General features: G+C 43.5%; 1 protein-coding gene across 1 annotated transcript in view; it reads left to right on the top strand.

The window, feature by feature from the left end:
• Positions 1-18,433, top strand: part of LOC310778171 (inactive dipeptidyl peptidase 10-like) — a gene marked incomplete at both ends in the record, with an annotated part of 193,094 nt that extends 174,661 nt beyond the window's left edge. The window contains 17 exons of the mRNA XM_083638527.1: positions 1,528-1,625; positions 1,718-1,841; positions 1,929-1,967; positions 2,702-2,809; positions 3,636-3,727; positions 3,816-3,863; positions 5,603-5,724; positions 6,876-6,923; positions 7,744-7,842; positions 10,769-10,838; positions 11,308-11,502; positions 13,998-14,052; positions 14,152-14,251; positions 14,794-14,852; positions 16,077-16,146; positions 17,019-17,092; positions 18,299-18,433. Coding sequence (XP_083494653.1) covers positions 1,528-1,625; positions 1,718-1,841; positions 1,929-1,967; positions 2,702-2,809; positions 3,636-3,727; positions 3,816-3,863; positions 5,603-5,724; positions 6,876-6,923; positions 7,744-7,842; positions 10,769-10,838; positions 11,308-11,502; positions 13,998-14,052; positions 14,152-14,251; positions 14,794-14,852; positions 16,077-16,146; positions 17,019-17,092; positions 18,299-18,433 — 1,536 coding nt within the window. The remainder of the gene's footprint in view (positions 1-1,527; positions 1,626-1,717; positions 1,842-1,928; positions 1,968-2,701; positions 2,810-3,635; positions 3,728-3,815; positions 3,864-5,602; positions 5,725-6,875; positions 6,924-7,743; positions 7,843-10,768; positions 10,839-11,307; positions 11,503-13,997; positions 14,053-14,151; positions 14,252-14,793; positions 14,853-16,076; positions 16,147-17,018; positions 17,093-18,298) is intronic.
• Between the last annotated feature and the right edge of the window lie 1,776 nt (positions 18,434-20,209).

Raw genomic sequence — 20,209 nt, 5'->3', positions numbered from 1 at the left:
CTAGGTGGACACAGGCCCTAAGCCTGGGACTCAAGGGTTGTCACTGTATTGTTATTATTAACCCTCATGGGCCCTCTGGGACATTTACATCGTCAATGTCGCCTCATTCAATATAGTCAATATACGATTTTAAACAGCCCCCAACGCACACACACACACGCACACGCACACACACACGCACACGCACACGCACACGCACACACACACACACACACACACACACACACAGATCCGTCCTCACTTTGCAACTTTCTCATTGTGAGAGAGCCGATTCAAGTCCCGACCTTTTTAACCGCTCTCCAAATCACAACCTGCCTAAGCTTAACCAGCGAGTTGGCTCGATGGCGAGGCCGGGCCGGGCAGGTAGCGAGGGGCGAGTCAACTCTCGGCTCCTCCGCATTCAACAATTTTAGAGACGTTATAGCGCTGTGGAACAACGTTGCTATTTCACAGTTATTGGTGAGATGGTGTTGTCTTACCATATTCTTTCACAACATCTCAGGTTTGGGAAACGCAGCGCAGATTGCTTGGCTGAAACTACCGGTCTTAATGTGGAGCAGCTGACCATCATTAGAATAGAGCTATTATGCCACCAAAAGAGTGGTGGATGAAGGATTGAATATGGTAGCAACAATACAAGTAAGCAGTGGATAGATACTGTGGTCTTGGTGATCCCGTAGGATTATGTCAGACTTAGTCTCGCTGGCCAGCCTCCTCTCCCTTCCGTTCGAGGAGTCTGGCGCCGTAGGTCTCCATAGTGGGATTGCGATGGGCGGCGCTTAGCGGCAGTGCCCTTGGAAAATAGTTTCAAACAATCCAACTTGCCGTTTTCAGCGTGTAGCGACGAGCTAGCGTGTAGTAGGTTTCTGCCGTTAGCTTGCTAGCTAGTTAGCGTTGTTGTTTTCACTGCGGCGGCAGGGCACTATTTACAGCGACACACAGGGAGGAGGGAGCGGAAGCCGCTCTGATTGACATGGTCGGAGCCAATGACAGAGCTTGTAATAAGCCGGGAGCGGACATCCGGCTGCCACCGAAACAGTCGCTCCAATGGGAGAGCAGAGTAGAGCAGGGGAGGGTTTATCCCAGTTATGGAGACCTGCGGCGCCAGACTCCTCGGACGGAAGGGAGAGGAGGCTGAAGGGAGAGGAGGCTGAAGGGAGAGGAGGCTGAAGGGAGAGGAGGCTGAAGGGAGAGGAGGCTGGCCAGCGAGACTATGTCAGACTTGATGAGATGCCTCTTGTCATGTAGTCTAATGAGCTGTATTTCTGAGGAAGGCTCAGCTGAGGGAAACATGCCCCTAGGGGTTGCACAGTATACAGCAGCACTTTGTTCTCTACTCTTTTCATATTGTTATTATTCTGTTGAAGCACTACTGGCATTGTTGAATATGACAGCATATACAAATGGAAAATGAGTACAGCATATTACTCGCCGGTGTATATTGTTAGCGGTACAGATTATGCAGTACATCATGACTTGTATGTGGAATTTGACTCGGCCTGTGACTGTATGTTGCTTTTGCACTAGATGGGACAGGTCAATCCCGCCGTCAAACTCTACGTCGTCACCCTAGACGGAGGCTCCCAAACGACGGAACTGCGACCTCCCATCAGTTTGGAAAAGAGGTATAATTTAAACAAGCTCTGGATAAAAACAACATATTAATTCGGGCGACCGTTGTCCTTAGACGCATTTTGCTATTTTGCTCCTGCTTTAGTGAGTACTACATCACCATGGTAAAGTGGGTGACAGAGGAGAAGCTGGCGGTGCGCTGGGTGAATCGAGCTCAGAACATGTCAATTCTTTCACTGTGCGACGTCACCATGGGTGAGTGTGTGAAGGTGAGTAACTGTCAACCGCCTCTATTTCTCCCTTCTAACAATGGATACAGTTATTTATACATGTTCTCTGTATCCCCATTCTGTCAGAAACATGTCATGACGTCAGAGAAGTGGCTTGATCGTCAGGTAAGCACATCAGTCAATTCATGTCTCATTATCTCACAAAGGCAAACGTATAAAGTACAGTATTATAGCACACTAAAAATCAGTTAAAACATTTTATTTGTTATTTTTTTATGACCATAATGAAATCTATTTCAGCAGTGCCAAGTGCTGACAAATTAATTGACGGCTTGTTAGCATTATCCACTGAAACTAATACCTTGAGAAGAAATGCAAACGATGCTAATGATCTGGGGCGCCCTCCAGTGGTCTATTCCCTCGCCACCAACACGAGGGCCGCAGGTTCGCGTCCCTGTTGTTCCCTCCAGCTCGGCCGGGGCGTCCCTCCAGACACGATTGGCCGTGTCTGCAGGTGGGAAGCAAGGGTATATGAGGGTGTGTGTTCTGATCGCTGCACTAGTAGCGCCTCCTCTGGTTGGTAACTGGGGAGGGTAACTGGGGGGATAATGTGTTCCTCCGCACATGCTACATCCCGCCGGTGAAACTCCTCGCTGTCAGGTGAAAAGAACTCTCCTCAGATCGGCAGCAGGGGGTGGAGCAACGACCGGGACCGCTTAGACAGGTGATAATTGGCCACGATCAATTGGGAGAAACAGAACAGTTAGTGAGTGTTTTCAGCACTGTGTGATAATAAGTGTGATAACTGCCCAAAGGTCACCCTTTGTGCTTCAGAAATTATTCATTCATATTCATATGCTACTTTTGCTGCATGTTTGTCGTTTATCTCTGTCCTCTAGAACGAGGAGCCAGTTTTTTCCAAGGATGGCGCAGTGTTCTTCCTCACCGTGCCCCTAAAGCATGGCGGATGCGGGGCGTTCAACCACATCGCCATGATATCCAACCAGGTTCAAACCATCACAAACTAATATGACCATGATATCCAACCAGGTTCAAACCATCACAAACTAATATGACCATGATATCCAACCAGGTTCAAACCATCACAAACTACCATGACCATGATATCCAACCAGGTTCAAACCATCACAAACTAACATGACCATGATATCCAACCAGGTTCAAACCATCACAAACTAACATGACCATGATATCCAACCAGGTTCAAACCATCACAAACTAACATCACCATGATATCCAACCAGTTTCAAACCATCACAAACTAATATGACCATGATATCCAACCAGGTTCAAACCATCACAAACTAACATCGCCATGATATCCAACCAGGTTCAAACGATCACAAACTAATATGAAGACGACTACATTGAGTTTGCTTCTGCCTGTATTTAAAGGAAACTTTATGAAGTTTATTTCTGCTTATCTCCTCTCTGCTCCCTTATCTGCCCCCCGCTGCTGGCAGGACTTCCAATTACAATGACTTATACCGCTCACATATGATTCTATTCATTTTGAAGCCTCGTCATCTTTGGATTGTTTCCAGACTCTATTTTCTGAAACACTGGTGAATTAAGAATAAATTGAATTGATTAAGGAAAGTATTGTACAGTAGATACACTGGAGGCGTTGGCAATTTAGCCAATTTAATTCAGTTTCTAGAGAGATAATAGTTGGAACAGAGGTTGTAGGCGTAGACGGGAAGTCATGACTATATAGGCGCTGAAGGTGGGCAAACAACTCAATAAGGGCATTTTCTAAAAGATTTCAGTGAAACTACTCTGTATTATATCTGGTTTCTCTTGGTTTCTCAGTCCCACGGTCAAGAGGCCAATCTTCGCCATCTGACCTCAGGAAGCTGGGAAGTCTCTCAAATCTTGGCCTATGATCAGAGCACAAACTCAGTGTAAGTGTGAGTAACTGACAACATCCCATACGGTCAAGGCTCTTCAAATGTCTCTCAAAACATGTGATTTCCCTTTTTCTTTGAACAGCTATTTCTCAAGTACAGAGGAGGACTCAACACAAAGGCAACTGTACAGGTATGGATTTTCGCAAAAAATATAGAAACACCAAGAGACTTTAAAATGTCCAGAGATGGTAAAAAAAAGTCAAAAGAAACACTCTCTGTCTTCAGCACCATTCCTCCATGATACATTCCATTTGGTGTTGTGTTGAGGGTGGTGAAAGCTGCAGTCCCAGGTGTTGCTTCACTTCACAGCCTCTCAGTGTTCAATTGAGTCGATATCTCCTGACTGAGCTGGCAGCAGCAGAGTGCGCTCTACATCACTTCCATGCTCGTCAAAGCATTCAGCGAGCACTTGGTGCTCTGTGGATGGGAACATTGTCATCCCCGAAGAGGCTGCACTCCCGTCGGGGTAGAAATGGTTCAGCACAGGACAAATCGCCGATCGCTCTATTGGCTTTCATGACGAATGGATTTGTGTTTGACAGTATTAATAGATGGTTTCATTCCTGTTCACCTTGCCCTCGCCGATATGGGCTGAAGTCATACAGGTACGTGCAAAAAGGAGTGGCCGGTTGATTTGAGCTTGCTTCCAGAGCTATCGAGTTTATTTTATGATATTTTTCGTCAAATGATCTCACTGCATTGGCAGAGAATGTTTCTGGTTTCAATCTTAAAACTTCTTTCAAGAAAGTCGTCATAAAACAATGAATCCATCAGGAGTAGTATTATCTGCCAGTGAATCACTTTATTGTTGGAAGGTTCCCGGAATTTGTCTTGCGTCCCCAGACACTGTTTCTCATGAATACACACATTTAACGTAGCGGTAGATTCCCTGTTTACCAACACGAGGTTCGCAGGTTCGTATCCATGTGTGTTACCTCCGGCTTGGTCGGGCGTCCATACAGGCACGATTGGTTGTGCCTGAGGGTGGGAAGCAGGATTGGGGGTATGTGTCCTGGTCGGGGCGCCTGGTCGGGGTGGAAGGGAACTGGTGGGAATAGCATGATCCTCCCACGTGCTACGTCCTACCAGTGAAGCTCCCCGCTGTCAGGTGAAAAGAAGCGGCTGGCTACTGCGCATGTGTCGGAGGAAGCATGGTGCTAGTCTCGGCTCTCTCTCAGATCGGCAGAGGGTGGAGCAGTGATTGGGGCAGCCAATAAGGCAGCATGGGGATAAATTGGCCAAGTGTAATTGGGGAGAATATGGGGGGGAGGGGGGGGGGGATAGACACATTGAACAATCAACAGAAGACAATATATATGACATCAGGCATTAGAGATAGGAAGTGGCCGCCGTGCATCCAATATAGTTTTTTTCATCCAGTGCTTGGTCCCCCCCCCCAAATAAATAAATAAATAAATAAATAAATAAATAAATGAATAAATACATACATACATACATACATACATACATACATACATACATACATACATACCGGTACATACATACATACATACATACATACATACATACATAAATAATCTTGATAAGTCCGGATGCAATTAAGGAGGTAAAGTAACTTAACAAGTCAGTTTTTGCTGTGTCCTGAAGATGCAGTGATGTGAAACACGTCATTAAATTGATGATGTATGATGAAACATTAAAAACATACGAAAAATAAACATAAATATCTACGAAATATTAAGTAGTCAGCAATACTGCAGCGTTCATGGATGGAACTTCGATATATTTTAGTCAAGTGTTTCTTTTGTTTTGGCTGCAGGCTATAATACACACTGATTGATTGTATCAAATCCTGCCAAGCAGACCTCTGTTCTGTCTTCAGACGTTTTCATTGTCTTCCTGACACAGAGTCTCCACCGTGGATCCGTTTGATAGAGAATGCCTCAGCTGCTCCCTCCTCCACCCACAGTGCAGCTACTACGAGGCTCTGCTCAGCCCCGACTGCCAGCACGTCCTGCTCAACTGCAGAGGTGACTCATTACAGCCAAAAGCACAGTCACCACCCTGCACTTCACATCTGATCTGAAGGGCAGATTACGCAACTTTAATAAAGACAGAAAATATTAAAATAGATGAGAGAGAGAAAAAAAGATTATAGGTCAAAAGCAACAGTGATTTTGAATGCTTTTTTTTTAACGATGACATAATGAGTATGAAAGACAAAGCGTTTTGGCCTGTCAGAGGCTGCCCCCTGTCACAGCTTTAGCAAAGAGCTACCTGTGATGCTTGTCAAGGAAAAGAGGTAGCCGGCACTACTTTCCAAACATGGCCGCCGAGCTCTTTTCCTTCCAAAAAGACTGATTATGTGCATTTTGGATGAATATTTCATTGTGTGGTGAGTACCCGAAGCACAACATGTATTTTGGCGCCGTGAAATGTGTGTTTTGATGGATTTTTAACAGCTGTATGATTAGCCTCCATTCTATGGCGATACTAACTTCACGACTGTAGCTCACTGTAAACTGAGCGGACAGTGCCAGTAAGGCATGGTGTATCTTGGCTATGTGGGGGGGATGTGGCAAATGAGCTAAACTCCCCAAAAAGTGGAGTATCCCTTTAATTCGGCTTAATTCAGGAGTTCCAAATTCCAAACATGGAAGTTGGAAACCGTCGTTAGTGTTTTTCTTGCACCTGTGGTTTTTCTGCCTTTTCGACACAAAATGGCCCCCGTGAGAAGGGTCTATTCTCCACAAAACATGCCTGGGTTTAGGAGCTGGCAGAATGTATCTGCCTTTTAAAGTATTTTTCAATGCAAAGACTGAAACAAAAAAGGGCGGCAACACACTGCAATATTGACTCTTCACTCAGTATAAGACTATGTGACTCACGTACAGAAGACAAGAGCATTGAGGTCTGAGCAGTGGAGGTCAGCAGATACAGAGCAGGAACATTACACAAAAACTCACTCTTGTCTTTTTTTTCTATTTTTGCTTTTTTGCCTCTTTTTTCTTTTCTATTTTGACCCCCGCACTACTACTTCTTCTTCTTCTTCTTCTTCTTCTTCTTCTTCTTCTTCTTCTTCTTCTTCTTCTTCTTCTTCTTCTTCTTCTTCTTCTTCTTCTTCTTCTTCTTCTTCGTCTTCTTCGTCTTCTTCTTCTTTGTTTTGCTTTGCTTTTTTCAGGTCCTGGCATTCCCCAAACCACTCTCCATAAACTAGATGACATAAACAGTAAGTTCACTAATTCTTCTAGCTATCTGGGCTCTTTCAGTCAATTGCATCAGGTGTATTTATTCACTATTTGCTTAGATGCCAGCTTAGATTTTTTTTTGACTGTGTGCCTGCAGTGTGTTCATGTGAATAGTAAATGGACAACACATCAACCATGTGCTAATGTTTGAATAATAAGTCAGTTAACTGTGAACAATCAGCACCCAGAATTAGTTTGTCCAACTTGACAACTGTCAAATCTGTACACCGCCATGCAATTAAGCGCTTCAAATGTTGTTGAGCGCTGTCGGAGCATCTGGGGATCCTAAATGATCCACTCCACTCCTACAGGCTCTCAGTTTGAGAGATGTTGATTAACACACTCATTAAAGTGACATCATTATATTCTCTGTGGGCCCACAACAAACATTACATATCACATTAGCAGGTCACCATGCGGTCTGACCCTCATTTGCATGGCTTGATGGGGGAAGTGCGCTGAATTACAATTTCTTGAACTGTGTGGCTTCAAGAGGGACCATTGTACACAGTAATGATCATTTCTTACTAGTTAATCAAGCGGAATATTGAACTGAATTCCTTTCTGAATTAGTTCTGGTGTGTAATTGGGTTAAACTGTTCTTTTTTCAATTACATGTTCCATTAATGTTGCAAGTAGGGTTTTGCATTTAAAATGACACAGGTTTTATTATAGGAAAACGCATGTATTTTTTCCCCATCTTAATTTCCTACGAAAGCATTCATTTTCTTTAGGTAATCAAGATCATTTATGGTTTTGTTCTGACTGGAGCACTCGTTCTTTGTGTCCATTTGTCAACAGGGAATGCCACTCTGGAAAGGAACACAGTGTTAAGAGAAGCACTGATGAACAGGACAAGACCCAAGAGGGAGAGAAGAACTATACAAATCAAAAACTTTGGTATGACACTGCAGTGACTTCTGTGTGGCAAAATGTTAGTGTGTACAGTTTGGACCCTCTGCTCTGCCGTAGGTTATTATCGTTAATCATTTGATGCTTTCAATTCATAACTTTGAGCTGCATGATTCAGTGCCACCGTTTGTGTCAGAATCATCATTGTCATCATCATCATCATCACAACCACCTCCCATCAACTGTCACTCATTCACTTTATGCATACTAATCAGGAGCTGGCAAAGGAGTGAGACAGATTCATCATTCCAATATACAAATGTTCCCAGCAGACGCTTTTATCCAAAGCGACGTACACATGAGATTCAATGCAACACAAGCAAGGTTCTAGTCAGGAGAGTGCAATGAGAATAAGTGCCATGAAACTGAGTGCTATCTAGTCCAACAAGACATACCAGTAGGTGCCACAAGACAGTTCATACAGGCAGGGCATAAAGTGTATAGAGACCTAATGATTCTTATTTAATTTTTTTCAATTCACAAAACAAAAATGTTGCTATCTTGCTAGCGCTATTTCAATAATGAGAGGCTAGTAGAAAGTTTAACAAGCTTTAATGATACAGCACATTTTGGCGTATGACTCCATGATATGATGACGCTCTCCTGAGATGATGAGAGGGCGTTGTCAGAGAAGAATAGGATAGGAAATCCCCCCATAGGGAATTCTTCAGGAGTCATGACGATGGTGGTGGTCAGGGGAGGAGGTGGGGCGAAAGCAACTGCTTCAGCGATGCTGATCAGCAACTGAGAATGACACATGGGACATACACAGCACATAGCAAACAGAGTAAACATGGGCCCCGTTCCAATACCCATACTTGTACTTCTTTCTTGTAGTATGTACTGCCGCTGCCCTCACAAAGTATGGATGGTAGTGTGTAGCATGCATGCAAAATGCATACTATTGGGACACACTACATCTGTCGTCACGTGAGCTTCCTGAACTCCGACCTCTTGCTCACTTCCGCCGACGTCCGCAGCGCCACATTTGAGTTTTTTTTTTTTTTTTTTTTTTTTTCAATAAACAAAGTCTGGCAGTAACAAACAGTACATTATACAACAAATTCAGACTAAACATTTACAAAATTGGAACAGACAATCAAATAAACAAAATAAAATAAATAAAGCAAAAACATTAAGTCAGAGTTCTAAACAGGAATCAAGATATGCATGTTTTGGTACACACCATGCTTGTTTGGTTTTAACATATTTCAAGGCTTTCTTAAAGTTAATTATCTCATTCATGAACACGCAGCTCAGTCAGTGCGACGTAACTCCAGTAGGTGGCGGTAATGCACAAAAAGTTCTTTGCCAACCGCCATAAAACATTAGAAGAAGAAGAAGAAGACATAACTTCCTGCTGCGCAAAGGATTGTGGGGAAGTTTGGCTGAAGCAGCATGCATCGATGCATACTCTGAAATAGGAGCTGATGTAGTACAACATCCTGGTACTCTTGGCATACTGCATCTGACATACTATGTATTGGGACATACTAAATCTTTTTTTGCCTACTAAATAGTATGGAAGTATGGGTATTGGAACGGGGCCCTGGGCGATACATAGCCTAACAATGAATGGGTTATACAACCTCAAAGAAAGGGGGCGTGCGCTGTGATATGACCTGAACTGGGTGTTAGCTGTTAAGTAGTCTTCATTATTGAAAATAGCCCAAGACATTATTTATTTTGTAACATTAGTCTTACAAAAACAAGAGAGAAAAAACATAGGGTGACATTCATCAAAATAGTATGTATTTTCTTAATTTTCTCCTGATTTTGTATGCCCAGAAAAAAATTACAAATAAATAATTATTACATGTTCACTCCATTCACATTCCCTGGTGGTTGCTTCGCTTTGTAAATAGAAAACCAAGAGTTTGCAAGAGATGAGACTAAACTTAATCGATCAATCAATCAATCAATCAATCAATCAATCAATCAATCAACCAATCAATTTTATATTTATATAACGCCAAATCATAACAAGAGTTCTCTCAAAGCGCTTTAAGGAAATTTTGGGACTTTGAACTTAAGGGCCTTCTTAATCATTTCCTCTTAATACTTTCTAAAGGTGTATCTGTATTTTGTGAATGTAACACCAGATGACTGAGTTGAAGTGTGCGATCTCTCATGTCATGAAACATTTCAGTTGGCAACGGACTGTAGGATCAGAGTGCGAGACGTGGACATGGACAGTCAGGTAGGTGGCAGTGTTGAGGCAAATCCAGGATCAACACAGGTGAAGGAGCAGGTGCCGAGCTTTGTAAGATGATTATGCATCAGCCTTGCAATGAGAGTGTAACACAGCGTTACACTGTTTCAATGAGAAGGGACGGCACGCCATAATATGGCTTCTGTTCTCCAATCTGTGTGTGCTATTAGGCATAATGTGAGACACAGTTAAGGCTTTTGAATAGACACAGTCAGATCAGATGGAAACCGACCATGCTGTTAGTTTGAAAGTTCATTGAGGGTTTTGGGTGATTGTCATGGGCACGAGAGCCATGCAACCTGCTCTAACTTTTAAACACTATATAATCTTGAATTCAAGCAAAAACATGAACACCTCCAGATACAGCAGGAGCCTGTTAGCTCTTGTTTGACCCTTGCATTTGGCTAGTGTTTCTTTTCCTGATTAGCACAGCGGTGTTGATTACTTTCATGGTTGTAGGCTACTGGGCATGGCGCCTGTTGAGTTTTGATGTGGCTGCATAGCAAATTATGTTTCTGCTGACTTCTAATCACTGCCAAAATCAACTCTGGACTGAATGTGAAGCCGTTAGATGGAAAGAAAATTTTAATAGAAAAGAATCTGCTCATTTGCGTGTGTGTGTGTGTGTGTGTGTGTGTGTGTGTGTGTGTGTGTGTGTGTGTGTGTGTGCGTGCGTGCGTGCGCGTGTGTCTTCTTTTGCAGCACTCCATCTGGAATTAACTCTCCCCATAGATTTGGATGAAGCAAAGCAGCACCCACTCTTACTGATTGTGTAAGTTGTGTTTAATCGTGTAATAAGAATGCAAAGTGGCTGTGTGTGTGTGTGTGTGTGTGTGTGTGTGTGTGTGTGAGCAGAATTGTGTTCGGCCACAGCTATGCCATTTTCCGTGCGATCGGGCAGAATCTTTCAGGAAGTGTAAAGAGCACCCCCTGCAGGTGACCTAACGGAGCCCGATTTTTTTAAATGAGGTTTAAATTAAGGATTAATTGCCCTAATTACCCTAATGATTGCCCTAATTACCTAATGATGTCATGTCACTCGAGCAATGATGACATCACCTGGTGACATCATCACTGATGACATCACTCACCGATGACATCATCACATGGTGACATCACCAAGTCTATACATACGTGATATCAGTGATTTATGATGCATTTGAGTGCTTTGGAGACCACTGTGTCTTTGAGTCTTATATTACTGCTTCAAATGGCTTCAAGGGACTAAACTCGTTTCTCAGTGACAGCGCCCCCGGTGGCCAGGCTGTGAGCGACCGCTTCTCTCTCAGCTGGGACTCTGTGCTGGTCAGCTCACATGACGTGATCGTGGCTCGTCTGGACGTGCGGGGCAGCGGCTTCCAGGGCCAGAGGGTCCTGCACGAGGTCCACCAGAGACTGGGAACTGTGGAGGTCCAGGACCACATCGCAGCTCTGCAGTAGGTTTCTTTCTACCCGACTTGGGTTAAATAGTATTTGACAATATCCATATTTTTGTATTGAAGGTGCCGAGACATTTTGTGCTGATATTCAATATCTTTAAATGTTTCCATATAGGGCATGAATTCTTCAAGGAGGGAAAGCTTCTGAAACAGCATTTAGTTTAGACCATCATGGGACACCATGACTCTCCATTCAAACCTAGTTATTGAAATTATTTTAGGGATAGCAGCTCTTTAAGGCAGCTTACTCACCCTTACCCCTATCCACCTTATTTCTAGCTGCCATGATGCCTATGGGTGCTTCTTCCGGTGTAATCCTCCCAGCCTTGTTGCTGACAGCTTGACACCCGTCTGTAATGTTTCAAAGCTGCAGCGTCGGAGTTTTAGCGTGTCGTTAATAACGAGGAAATGGCAAGCTGCAACAGTCAAGTCACGTCAAACCGGTGTCCACCCGCTATGCCGACCACCCACAATGCTAACGTTAGGTTTAGGTGTGGGGGGTGGGGTGGGAGAGGTTAGGTTTAGGCTTAGAGTCTGTGGGAGGTGAGGTTTAGGCATGGGGGGTGGGAGAGGTTAGGTTTAGGCGTGGGGGCTGGGAGAGGTTAGCTCCAGCCGGACCCCGACACGCTGCACACCGCCTCGCTCAGCTGGTTCTGCTTGTGGGCTATCGGCATTGCGGACTGTCGTCACTGCGGTCTGTCGGACCCATAATTATTTTACAGCAGGGCATTCAAAAATAAGGTGGATAGATATAAAAAATTTTTTTTTATTAATTACATTTAGAGAATAGAAAAATAGAAAAAGGAAAAAAGTGCAAAGAATGAGGAATTATATTGCAGGTATCACAGGTGGATGACAAACTGAGATCCAATATTAACACGTTAACTGCCAGCGACGTATGCATACGTCAAGCAGAATCCAACCGTTAACTGCCAGCGACGTATGGATACGTCAAAAAAATCTTTTTTTTTTTTTTGACGGTGGATCCTTGATCTGGCCCTTTTGCATCTTCTATTATACTGTTAGAGCCGCCGGGCGTGTGCAATCCATTCCGCCGACCCACTGAGTGGCGACGGTGCTCAGACTATTGAGTGTTGTTTGGCCAGAAACGCACGCATTCCAGCTGAGCTCAACCGAGGACCCAGAAGCGAACGAGCCTCATTCTCATACTGTAGGCGAAAACCTTTCACACGGGCGCACCCGTGCGCCGGGGGCTTCCACAGGTGGACTGGGTGGAAAGCACACTTTGAAGCGCGCAGCATAAGCCTAGAGTCACACAAGGCTTCGTCAAAGCTCTCAACCGAAAATCCAAGAACGGATTAAGCCACATCCATGCTCGCCGACGAGGGACCGCCAGAGAGAGGCTGCTGCTCACTGCTCAGACAGGCAGGAGAGACTCTGGCTTGTGACTGACAAACACGGAGACACGCCCACGGAGGGAGGAGTTGTAAGGAGAGGGGGTGCGGGTGCTGCTATGGAGGAAATTACTGTTCAGAACTATATTGTTTATGTCTGATGTCTCACTGATGCCAAAAATAAATGGTTAAAGTGACTGTTTGATATTGAATTTCACAAAACTGCGATTATCTCAGCTTTTTGTCTCAGACGCTGAAACCATGCTGTACTCAACGGCTAATATCTACATAACTACTAACTCTACAAACTAACTCTTTTAGACAGAGAAAGCACACATTCTATTAGTACTTTTGTGAACTTTGTGTTGACAAACTCCAAGCAGAAAATTATCCTTGGCTCTTGTAAAATGAGCCAGAATCCTCAAAAAAACCCTCTGGCAAAAGCTACCTACAGTAAAAAAAAAAAGGCTGGCAGTGAATGTGTTAAAGGCTATGTATTGTCCTGATATATCAGAAAACCACAATATCAGTCTCTGTTTTTTTAGTTTGTTTTAACCTATTTGATTACTGTAGGTTACCAGATGAGTCAAATAACGGTAACGTTATAACATTGACTTTCAAATACGTTTGTCTGGGCTTGCTGCCATATGGAGCCCCACACATTTGATAATCCAAAGCTGGCTAACACAAACAGTAAGACTTATTGCCAAGGACTATTTCATTCATGTGGTCTGTTACCTTTCCTTTGTGGGGGGAGGGGAGGGGGGGTCTGTTACCTTGACGATAAATACATTTCTTACTCAAGTGAAGCCAATTATGATGACTTAAAAAGTTGCTTCATCACCTCATTGGCTACCATCATGTATCAGACAACCCCCTTAACCCCCCTTTCTGCCCATTTTCTTTATACCTTCAGCACAATTTACCTTTTTCACAGCAGCCATTTTGCGTCTAAAAGGCAGGGTAAACAGGTGCAACCAAAACCGTAATGGGGGTTTCCAACTTCCAATCCATGTAGGTGTTCCAGTGCTGGGCCCCTCATGAATGTTTTGGTTGCACCTGGGTTTAACCTGCCTTTTAGACACAAAATGGTTGCTGTGAAAAAGGCTCATAACTCTTTTGAATGATATCTCTTAGGTACCTCATCAGGCTTCCCTATATTGATAGCAACAATGTTGGAGTTTATGGGAAGGTAACATCATGTCTGTATTCAACTAATACAATAATTCAATAATCCAATAAGACCCTTCTTCAGACTATAGCTTTCTTACCAAACGTTCCTTTTTAACAGGCCTATGGAGGATTTCTGAGCTCTCTCCTGCTCCTCTCCTATGGCTCAATGTTCAGATGTGGCATCGCAGTTGCTCCTATAACAGACTGGAGACTCTTTGGTAAGATGGGCCCGGTTCCTACAGTTATGGGGGGAAACTGGAAAAGTCATGGAATTTGACATTTTTGTCGCAGTCAGGTGAAAACAATATTTGGTCATAGAGGCTATGGTTGATTGTCCTTTGAGATGTCCATGCTATAAAGGGAAATATATATATATACCGGTATATCTTTTTTTTTAATGAAGTTTGAACGGTGATCGTTTTTTTTTATCGGTTTTTCAAATATTCATCAAATTTGAGCTATATGTAATGGTAATGGTACAGTATGAAATTTGAAATTTGTCAGCGTGATGCTGACACTAACTGATCCAGTGTTTCAGAATGTCATACCTGATCGAAGGCTGATGAATGGACAGAAGGGTCAGGAGCATTCAGGAATGGTGTTTTCTATCTGTTAAAATGTTCAACATGTAGTAAAGAGGCATTTCTAACAAACACGTTCTTAAGTAATGAATGAAGATTTATTTATTTTTATTTTATTTAGTCATTTCTGCACTTTCCTTTTCCGTTATTAACCCTTTGTATTGTTTGTCCTCATACAGGGTCGGCCTTCACCGAGCAGTACTTTGGCTTTCCAGCAAAAGGGGATCGCAAATACCAAGTACGAGTGGATTCCACTTTTGAAGGGTTAGGGTCTGTTCACACTGAAAGCACTTTGAAAAATGCCATCAGTTTCAGTGTTGAGCAGGCTCACCAATGATTCATACTCCCTGTGAATGGAACTGAAAATAATGAATGAAATTAAAACCTCACAACTTCTGAACTCAACTAGCTCATTCTCATGAAACAGCTCTCTATCATTACACAAGACTCTTACTTTATCTGACATTAGAGCAGCTACGAGCAAGATTTTCGATTGTTATTAAACAGTATAATTATAATATTGATGCATCACATCTTACCTATAATAGTAGCTGAGACCAAAGCCGTGTGAATCGGAGATTGCTCTCTTGATGATTATAGAGTCGGTGTCTGTCTCTACTAACCTCGCGTCACCAGGCTCTCTCTCTCTATCTGTCTACCGGCGGGCCGGATAAACCCGGAAGTGAAACAAAATGGTTTATTTATGGCAGCTGCCTGCCTTCAACCGTTTCGCTCTGCCTAGCAACAGACCATAAACACGGAGAACGCCATGCAGGGGCTTGCTACTCTCGCGAACATCTCTCGTTATATTCTAACAGTTTGTTTGGAAGTCATTTTGTTATTTTGTGGTTATGGCCGAAGTGGCTGTCGCAAACCATTTCATTTCACTTCCTGATCTGCCCCGGCCGCAGACAGACTAATCGTCAAGACAACACTGGCCGATTCACTCGGGGTTCAAGCGAGACTACTCGGCATTGGTCTTTAATAACAATCGAAAATCTTGCTGTAGCTGCTTTAACATCCAAGTAATTATATAATTATTCAATTATATAATTATATATAATTATATATATATATATATATATATATATATATATATATATATATATATATATATATATACACATATGTGTGTATTTATAGTACTGTATAATGTAATTCTGTTATTAAAAATGTCCTGGAATCCCACCCAAATCATCTTGAATGTAATCCGTACAGTCACTTTCCAACTCTACAGTAGACTGAATATTCACTAATAGGAACTGATCCTCTCCAGGACAAAGGGATTATTTATTTCTCCAATTTTAAACCTGAAATTCAGTGTTAATCCCCAACAAACATCAGGTCACGAAGCAGTGAAATGTGTGTATAAATCACAGTATTTAGCATTTACAAATGCTTAGTGGTGTCTGCCCTGTTACCTCTGCTCTCTGTAGTGGGTAATTCGCACTGTCTCCAACAGATCTCCAGTCTGCTTAACATCACAGCACCGAGTCGAGTGAACTTCCTGATTATCCACGGCACTGCAGATGGTGAGTCTTAATTGGTCTAATTGAGCTTGCAGGTTGATGTTCACTCCTGTTAGATGATGGATTCCTGAGCTCCGCAGAGAGGAAGCAGGTACAGAACATAAAGGAAGCAGACAATGCACAGTATGGTTCGTTGGTGGGTTATACATAAGGTCTTCACCAGAGCTGTAGTACTAGTATTGTCTTGAGTCTTCTCTTAAAATAAACCTTGTCTTCTGACGTCTTGGACTTGTCTCCGTCCTGTTATCATTTTGAATCAGACTTGTCTTGTTCTCGACCACTATTGGATGTTAACCCTACACTTTCCTGTATCAACAGTAATAGTCCTCGACTACATATTGATTAGTCAATACCTATGCATTGATTTCTTGATTGTTGAAGGGTAATGTTATTTTTACATCTAGAAAGACAGTTGTTTGTTTTGGTCTAGTTGGTCAGTTGGTCTGGGTTAGCTCCGGCCTCTGTCTTAGTCGAAGACCAACTTTGGACCGAGTCTTGACTCGAACTTGACAGGACCTGGTCTTGGAATTGACTTGACTGCAGCTGGGCTATACTAAAATAAACATGATCTAATGTACAGTAGCTATCATTTGTGCTCAAATTAGACATATAATGGAAAACAAAAGGTGGATTATAGGGTTTGATTTCTGAGTGCGTTGAAAAGTAATATCTTAAATGAATGTTTTTTTCACCAAAGATTTTAAGATGAAGTAAGAGATGAAATCATTTGACATCTTTTTTGCAGCATACTGTACAGTTGTTGTTGCTACGCTAAAATAGTTTTCATAAACTTTCCAATGGTGTAAGTGTAATGGACTGAATATCCGCCATGTCAGGAGATGATTAATATATTTTAATTATCTCTTCCTTTTCAGCCACCGTTCATTTCCAGCATTCTGCTGAGTTTGTGAAACTGCTGTCTGCATCAGATATTAACTACACTCTGCAGGTGACTGCTGCCATTCCCCCTTCCTGTGCCAATCCATTTAATGTCCTTAACGAGCGTAGACCTTAACGAGCGTAGACCTTAACGAGAGTAGACCTTAACGAGAGTAGACCTTGCTGTTATATTCGTAATTCAAGCACACACCTGCCCTACTACCCTCTTGCCTTAAATCATCAATTACTTCAAAATGGACAAAGTGGATGTTGGCTCACAGTGGGAATCAAATCCTGCTTTTACAAAAGCCTGATCTGATATGAGAAGAAAGTCTTATGTTCTCTTCTCTTCACCTTCAATTCTGTATTAAAAAAAAAAGGTAGCAGACACTATTTTTGAGCTACAGTGGTAAAAGAAAACCAACAGAAACAGAACAGAAAGGGGAGATGAGAGGAAGTGAGTAAGGTACGAAGACTAGGAGGTCGAGCAGCATCACCGCAGCGAGCAACATCGAATAGAAACACATTGATGAGACCACATCAGGAAATAACAGTAGATAACACGCAGATGAGAGTGTCAGAGGGCCTGCAAATGTCTTGCAGCCTCAAACGATGACAACAGTGTGATATGTAGACTCTTTGTCATTAACAAGCTAACATGATGGGGAGATTTTAATCTTCAGTGTCAGTCTTGATTCTGATTGGTCTCACTCTCGTATAAAGGATGCTGTCTGCATACACAAAGATTTGTGCTGCCAACCCCTTAATGCAGTGGTTCTCAAACTTTTACAATAACCCCTAAACTGACACAAATTAGACCACGGACCCCCTCACCGCATTTGATAAGATTTTGTCCCAGGGTCCCCCATCTGATAAGACTGTTGCTTTTAGATGTATTATTACAGAGAGTGTAAAACTCATGACCAAAATAGTCAATATATTCTGTCATTGTGTTACTTATGGATGGAATCATAGAAGAAATAAATGATCCCTCTTTTTACTGGGGACCCCTGGAGGTCCCAGGACCCCACTTTGAGAAGCACTGCCTTAATGGAGGTACTGTAATAGACTAGCTGGCAATAAGAAATGTATTAAACCATGGAGTTTCCATCTGCATCTTTAAGTGTAACTAGAAACATCGTGTGCTCATTTGCATGCCTCGCATGCATAGCGTGCTCGAACCCCCGGCTGCCTTGTTGTAGTAAAGCGATATTAAGAAAATACATTGTTTTGCAGCTAATAAAACACAATATGTTGTTGTTTCTACCCCCTTTAGATTTTCCCAGATGAAGGCCACAACATTGCGTCAGTCAAAAACCAACGCTACATGCTAAATTCGGTGATCACCTTCTTCCAGCAGTGCTTTGAGGAGGAGCTTCTCGTCCCGCTGACATTCAAGGAGGACGACTAGCCTGCAGACCCTCTGTAGAGCATCAGACAGTCTGTAGCCTGCAGACCCTCTGTAGAGCATCGGTCTGTAGCCTGCAGACCCTCTGTAGAGCATCAGCCTGTAGCCTGCAGACCCTCTGTAGAGCATCAGTCTGTAGCCTGCAGACCCTCTGTAGAGCATCAGTCTGTAGCCTGCAGACCCTCTGTAGAGCAACAGACTGTAGCCTGCAGACTGTAGAGCATCAGTCTGTAGCCTTCAGACCCTCTGTAGAGCATCAGTCTGTAGCCTGCAGACCCTCTGTAGAGCAACAGTCTGTAGCCTGCAGACCCTCTGTAGAGCAACAGTCTGTAGCCTGCAGACCTTCTGTGAAGCAACAGTCTGTAGCCTGCAGACCCCCTGTGAAGCAACAGTCTGTAGCCTGCAGACCCCCTGTGAAGCAACAGTCTGTAGCCTGCAGACCCTCTGTGAAGCAACAGTCTGTAGCCTGCAGACCCTCTGTAGAGCAACAGACTGTAGCCTGCAGACCCTCTGTGAAGCAACAGTCTGTAGCCTGCAGACCCCCTGTGAAGCAACAGTCTGTAGCCTGCAGACCCTCTGTAGAGCAACAGTCTGTAGCCTGCAGACCCCCTGTGAAGCAACAGTCTGTAGCCTGCAGACCCTCTGTGAAGCAACAGTCTGTAGCCTGCAGATCCTCTGTAGAGCAACAGTCTGTAGCCTGCAGATCCTCTGTGATGCAACAGTCTGTAGCCTGCAGATCCTCTGTGATGCAACAGTCTGTAGCCTGCAGACCCTCTGTGAAGCAACAGTCTGTAGCCTGCAGATCCTCTGTAGAGCAACAGTCTGTAGCCGGCAGATCCTCTGTAGAGCAACAGTCTGTAGCCTGCAGACCCCCTGTGAAGCAACAGTCTGTAGCCTGCAGACCCCCTGTGAAGCAACAGTCTGTAGCCTGCAGACCCTCTGTGGAACAACAGTCTGGAGCCTGCAGACCCTCTGTAGAGCAACAGTCTGTAGCCTGCAGACCCTCTGTAGAGCCACAGTCTGTAGCCTGCAGACCCTCTGTGAAGCAACAGTCTGTAGCCTGCAGACCCTCTGTGAAGCAACAGTCTGTAGCCTGCAGACCCTCTGTGAAGCAACAGTCTGTAGCCTGCAGACCCCCTGTGATGCAACAGTCTGTAGCCTGCAGACCCCATGTGAAGCAACAGTCTGTAGCCTGCAGACCCTCTGTGAAGCAACAGTCTGTAGCCTGCAGACCTACTGTGGAGGAACAGACTGGAGCCTGCAGACCCCCTGTGGAGCAACAGACTGGAGCCTACAGACCCTCTGTGGAGCAACAGTCTGTTAAACATGAAAAGCAGTCTATAGTTACTACTCTCATGAGCCAAAATAGAGATGAAGGCGTGAAGGTGAAGGTGTGTGAAGGCACTCCAAGAGGATTAATACGAACAAAAGGCCTATACCATAAGGAGGACTTTTCATTTCTGTGTGATCTACATGTTATTCTTTGGTAAACAGCACCACCTGAGAAGTTGAGAGTACTGTTACATGTGTTTGAAATTGCAAGGTAGCATGGTCATTTTGGGGTGCTGGTGATTAAGTTGTCAAGTTGACAAGATGTTGTAGCTATGTACATAATCCTTCAGATTATTTAGTTTATAAGGTTTGTATCATGTACCGAGGACCAATGTCAGGGAATAACAGAAATAATGGTTTTCTGACAGCTGTAACCTACTGTGAATAATTCCAGATTTTTATCTAGATGCCAATACCAATTTACTAATACCAAAATTTAGGCAATCA

This window comes from Poromitra crassiceps (genome assembly GCF_964638095.1).
Source record: "Poromitra crassiceps genome assembly, chromosome: 6".
Classification (NCBI taxonomy): Eukaryota; Metazoa; Chordata; class Actinopteri; order Beryciformes; family Melamphaidae; genus Poromitra; species Poromitra crassiceps.
Note: the sequence above shows the minus strand (reverse complement) of the source record. Positions and strands in the feature narration are given on the sequence as shown.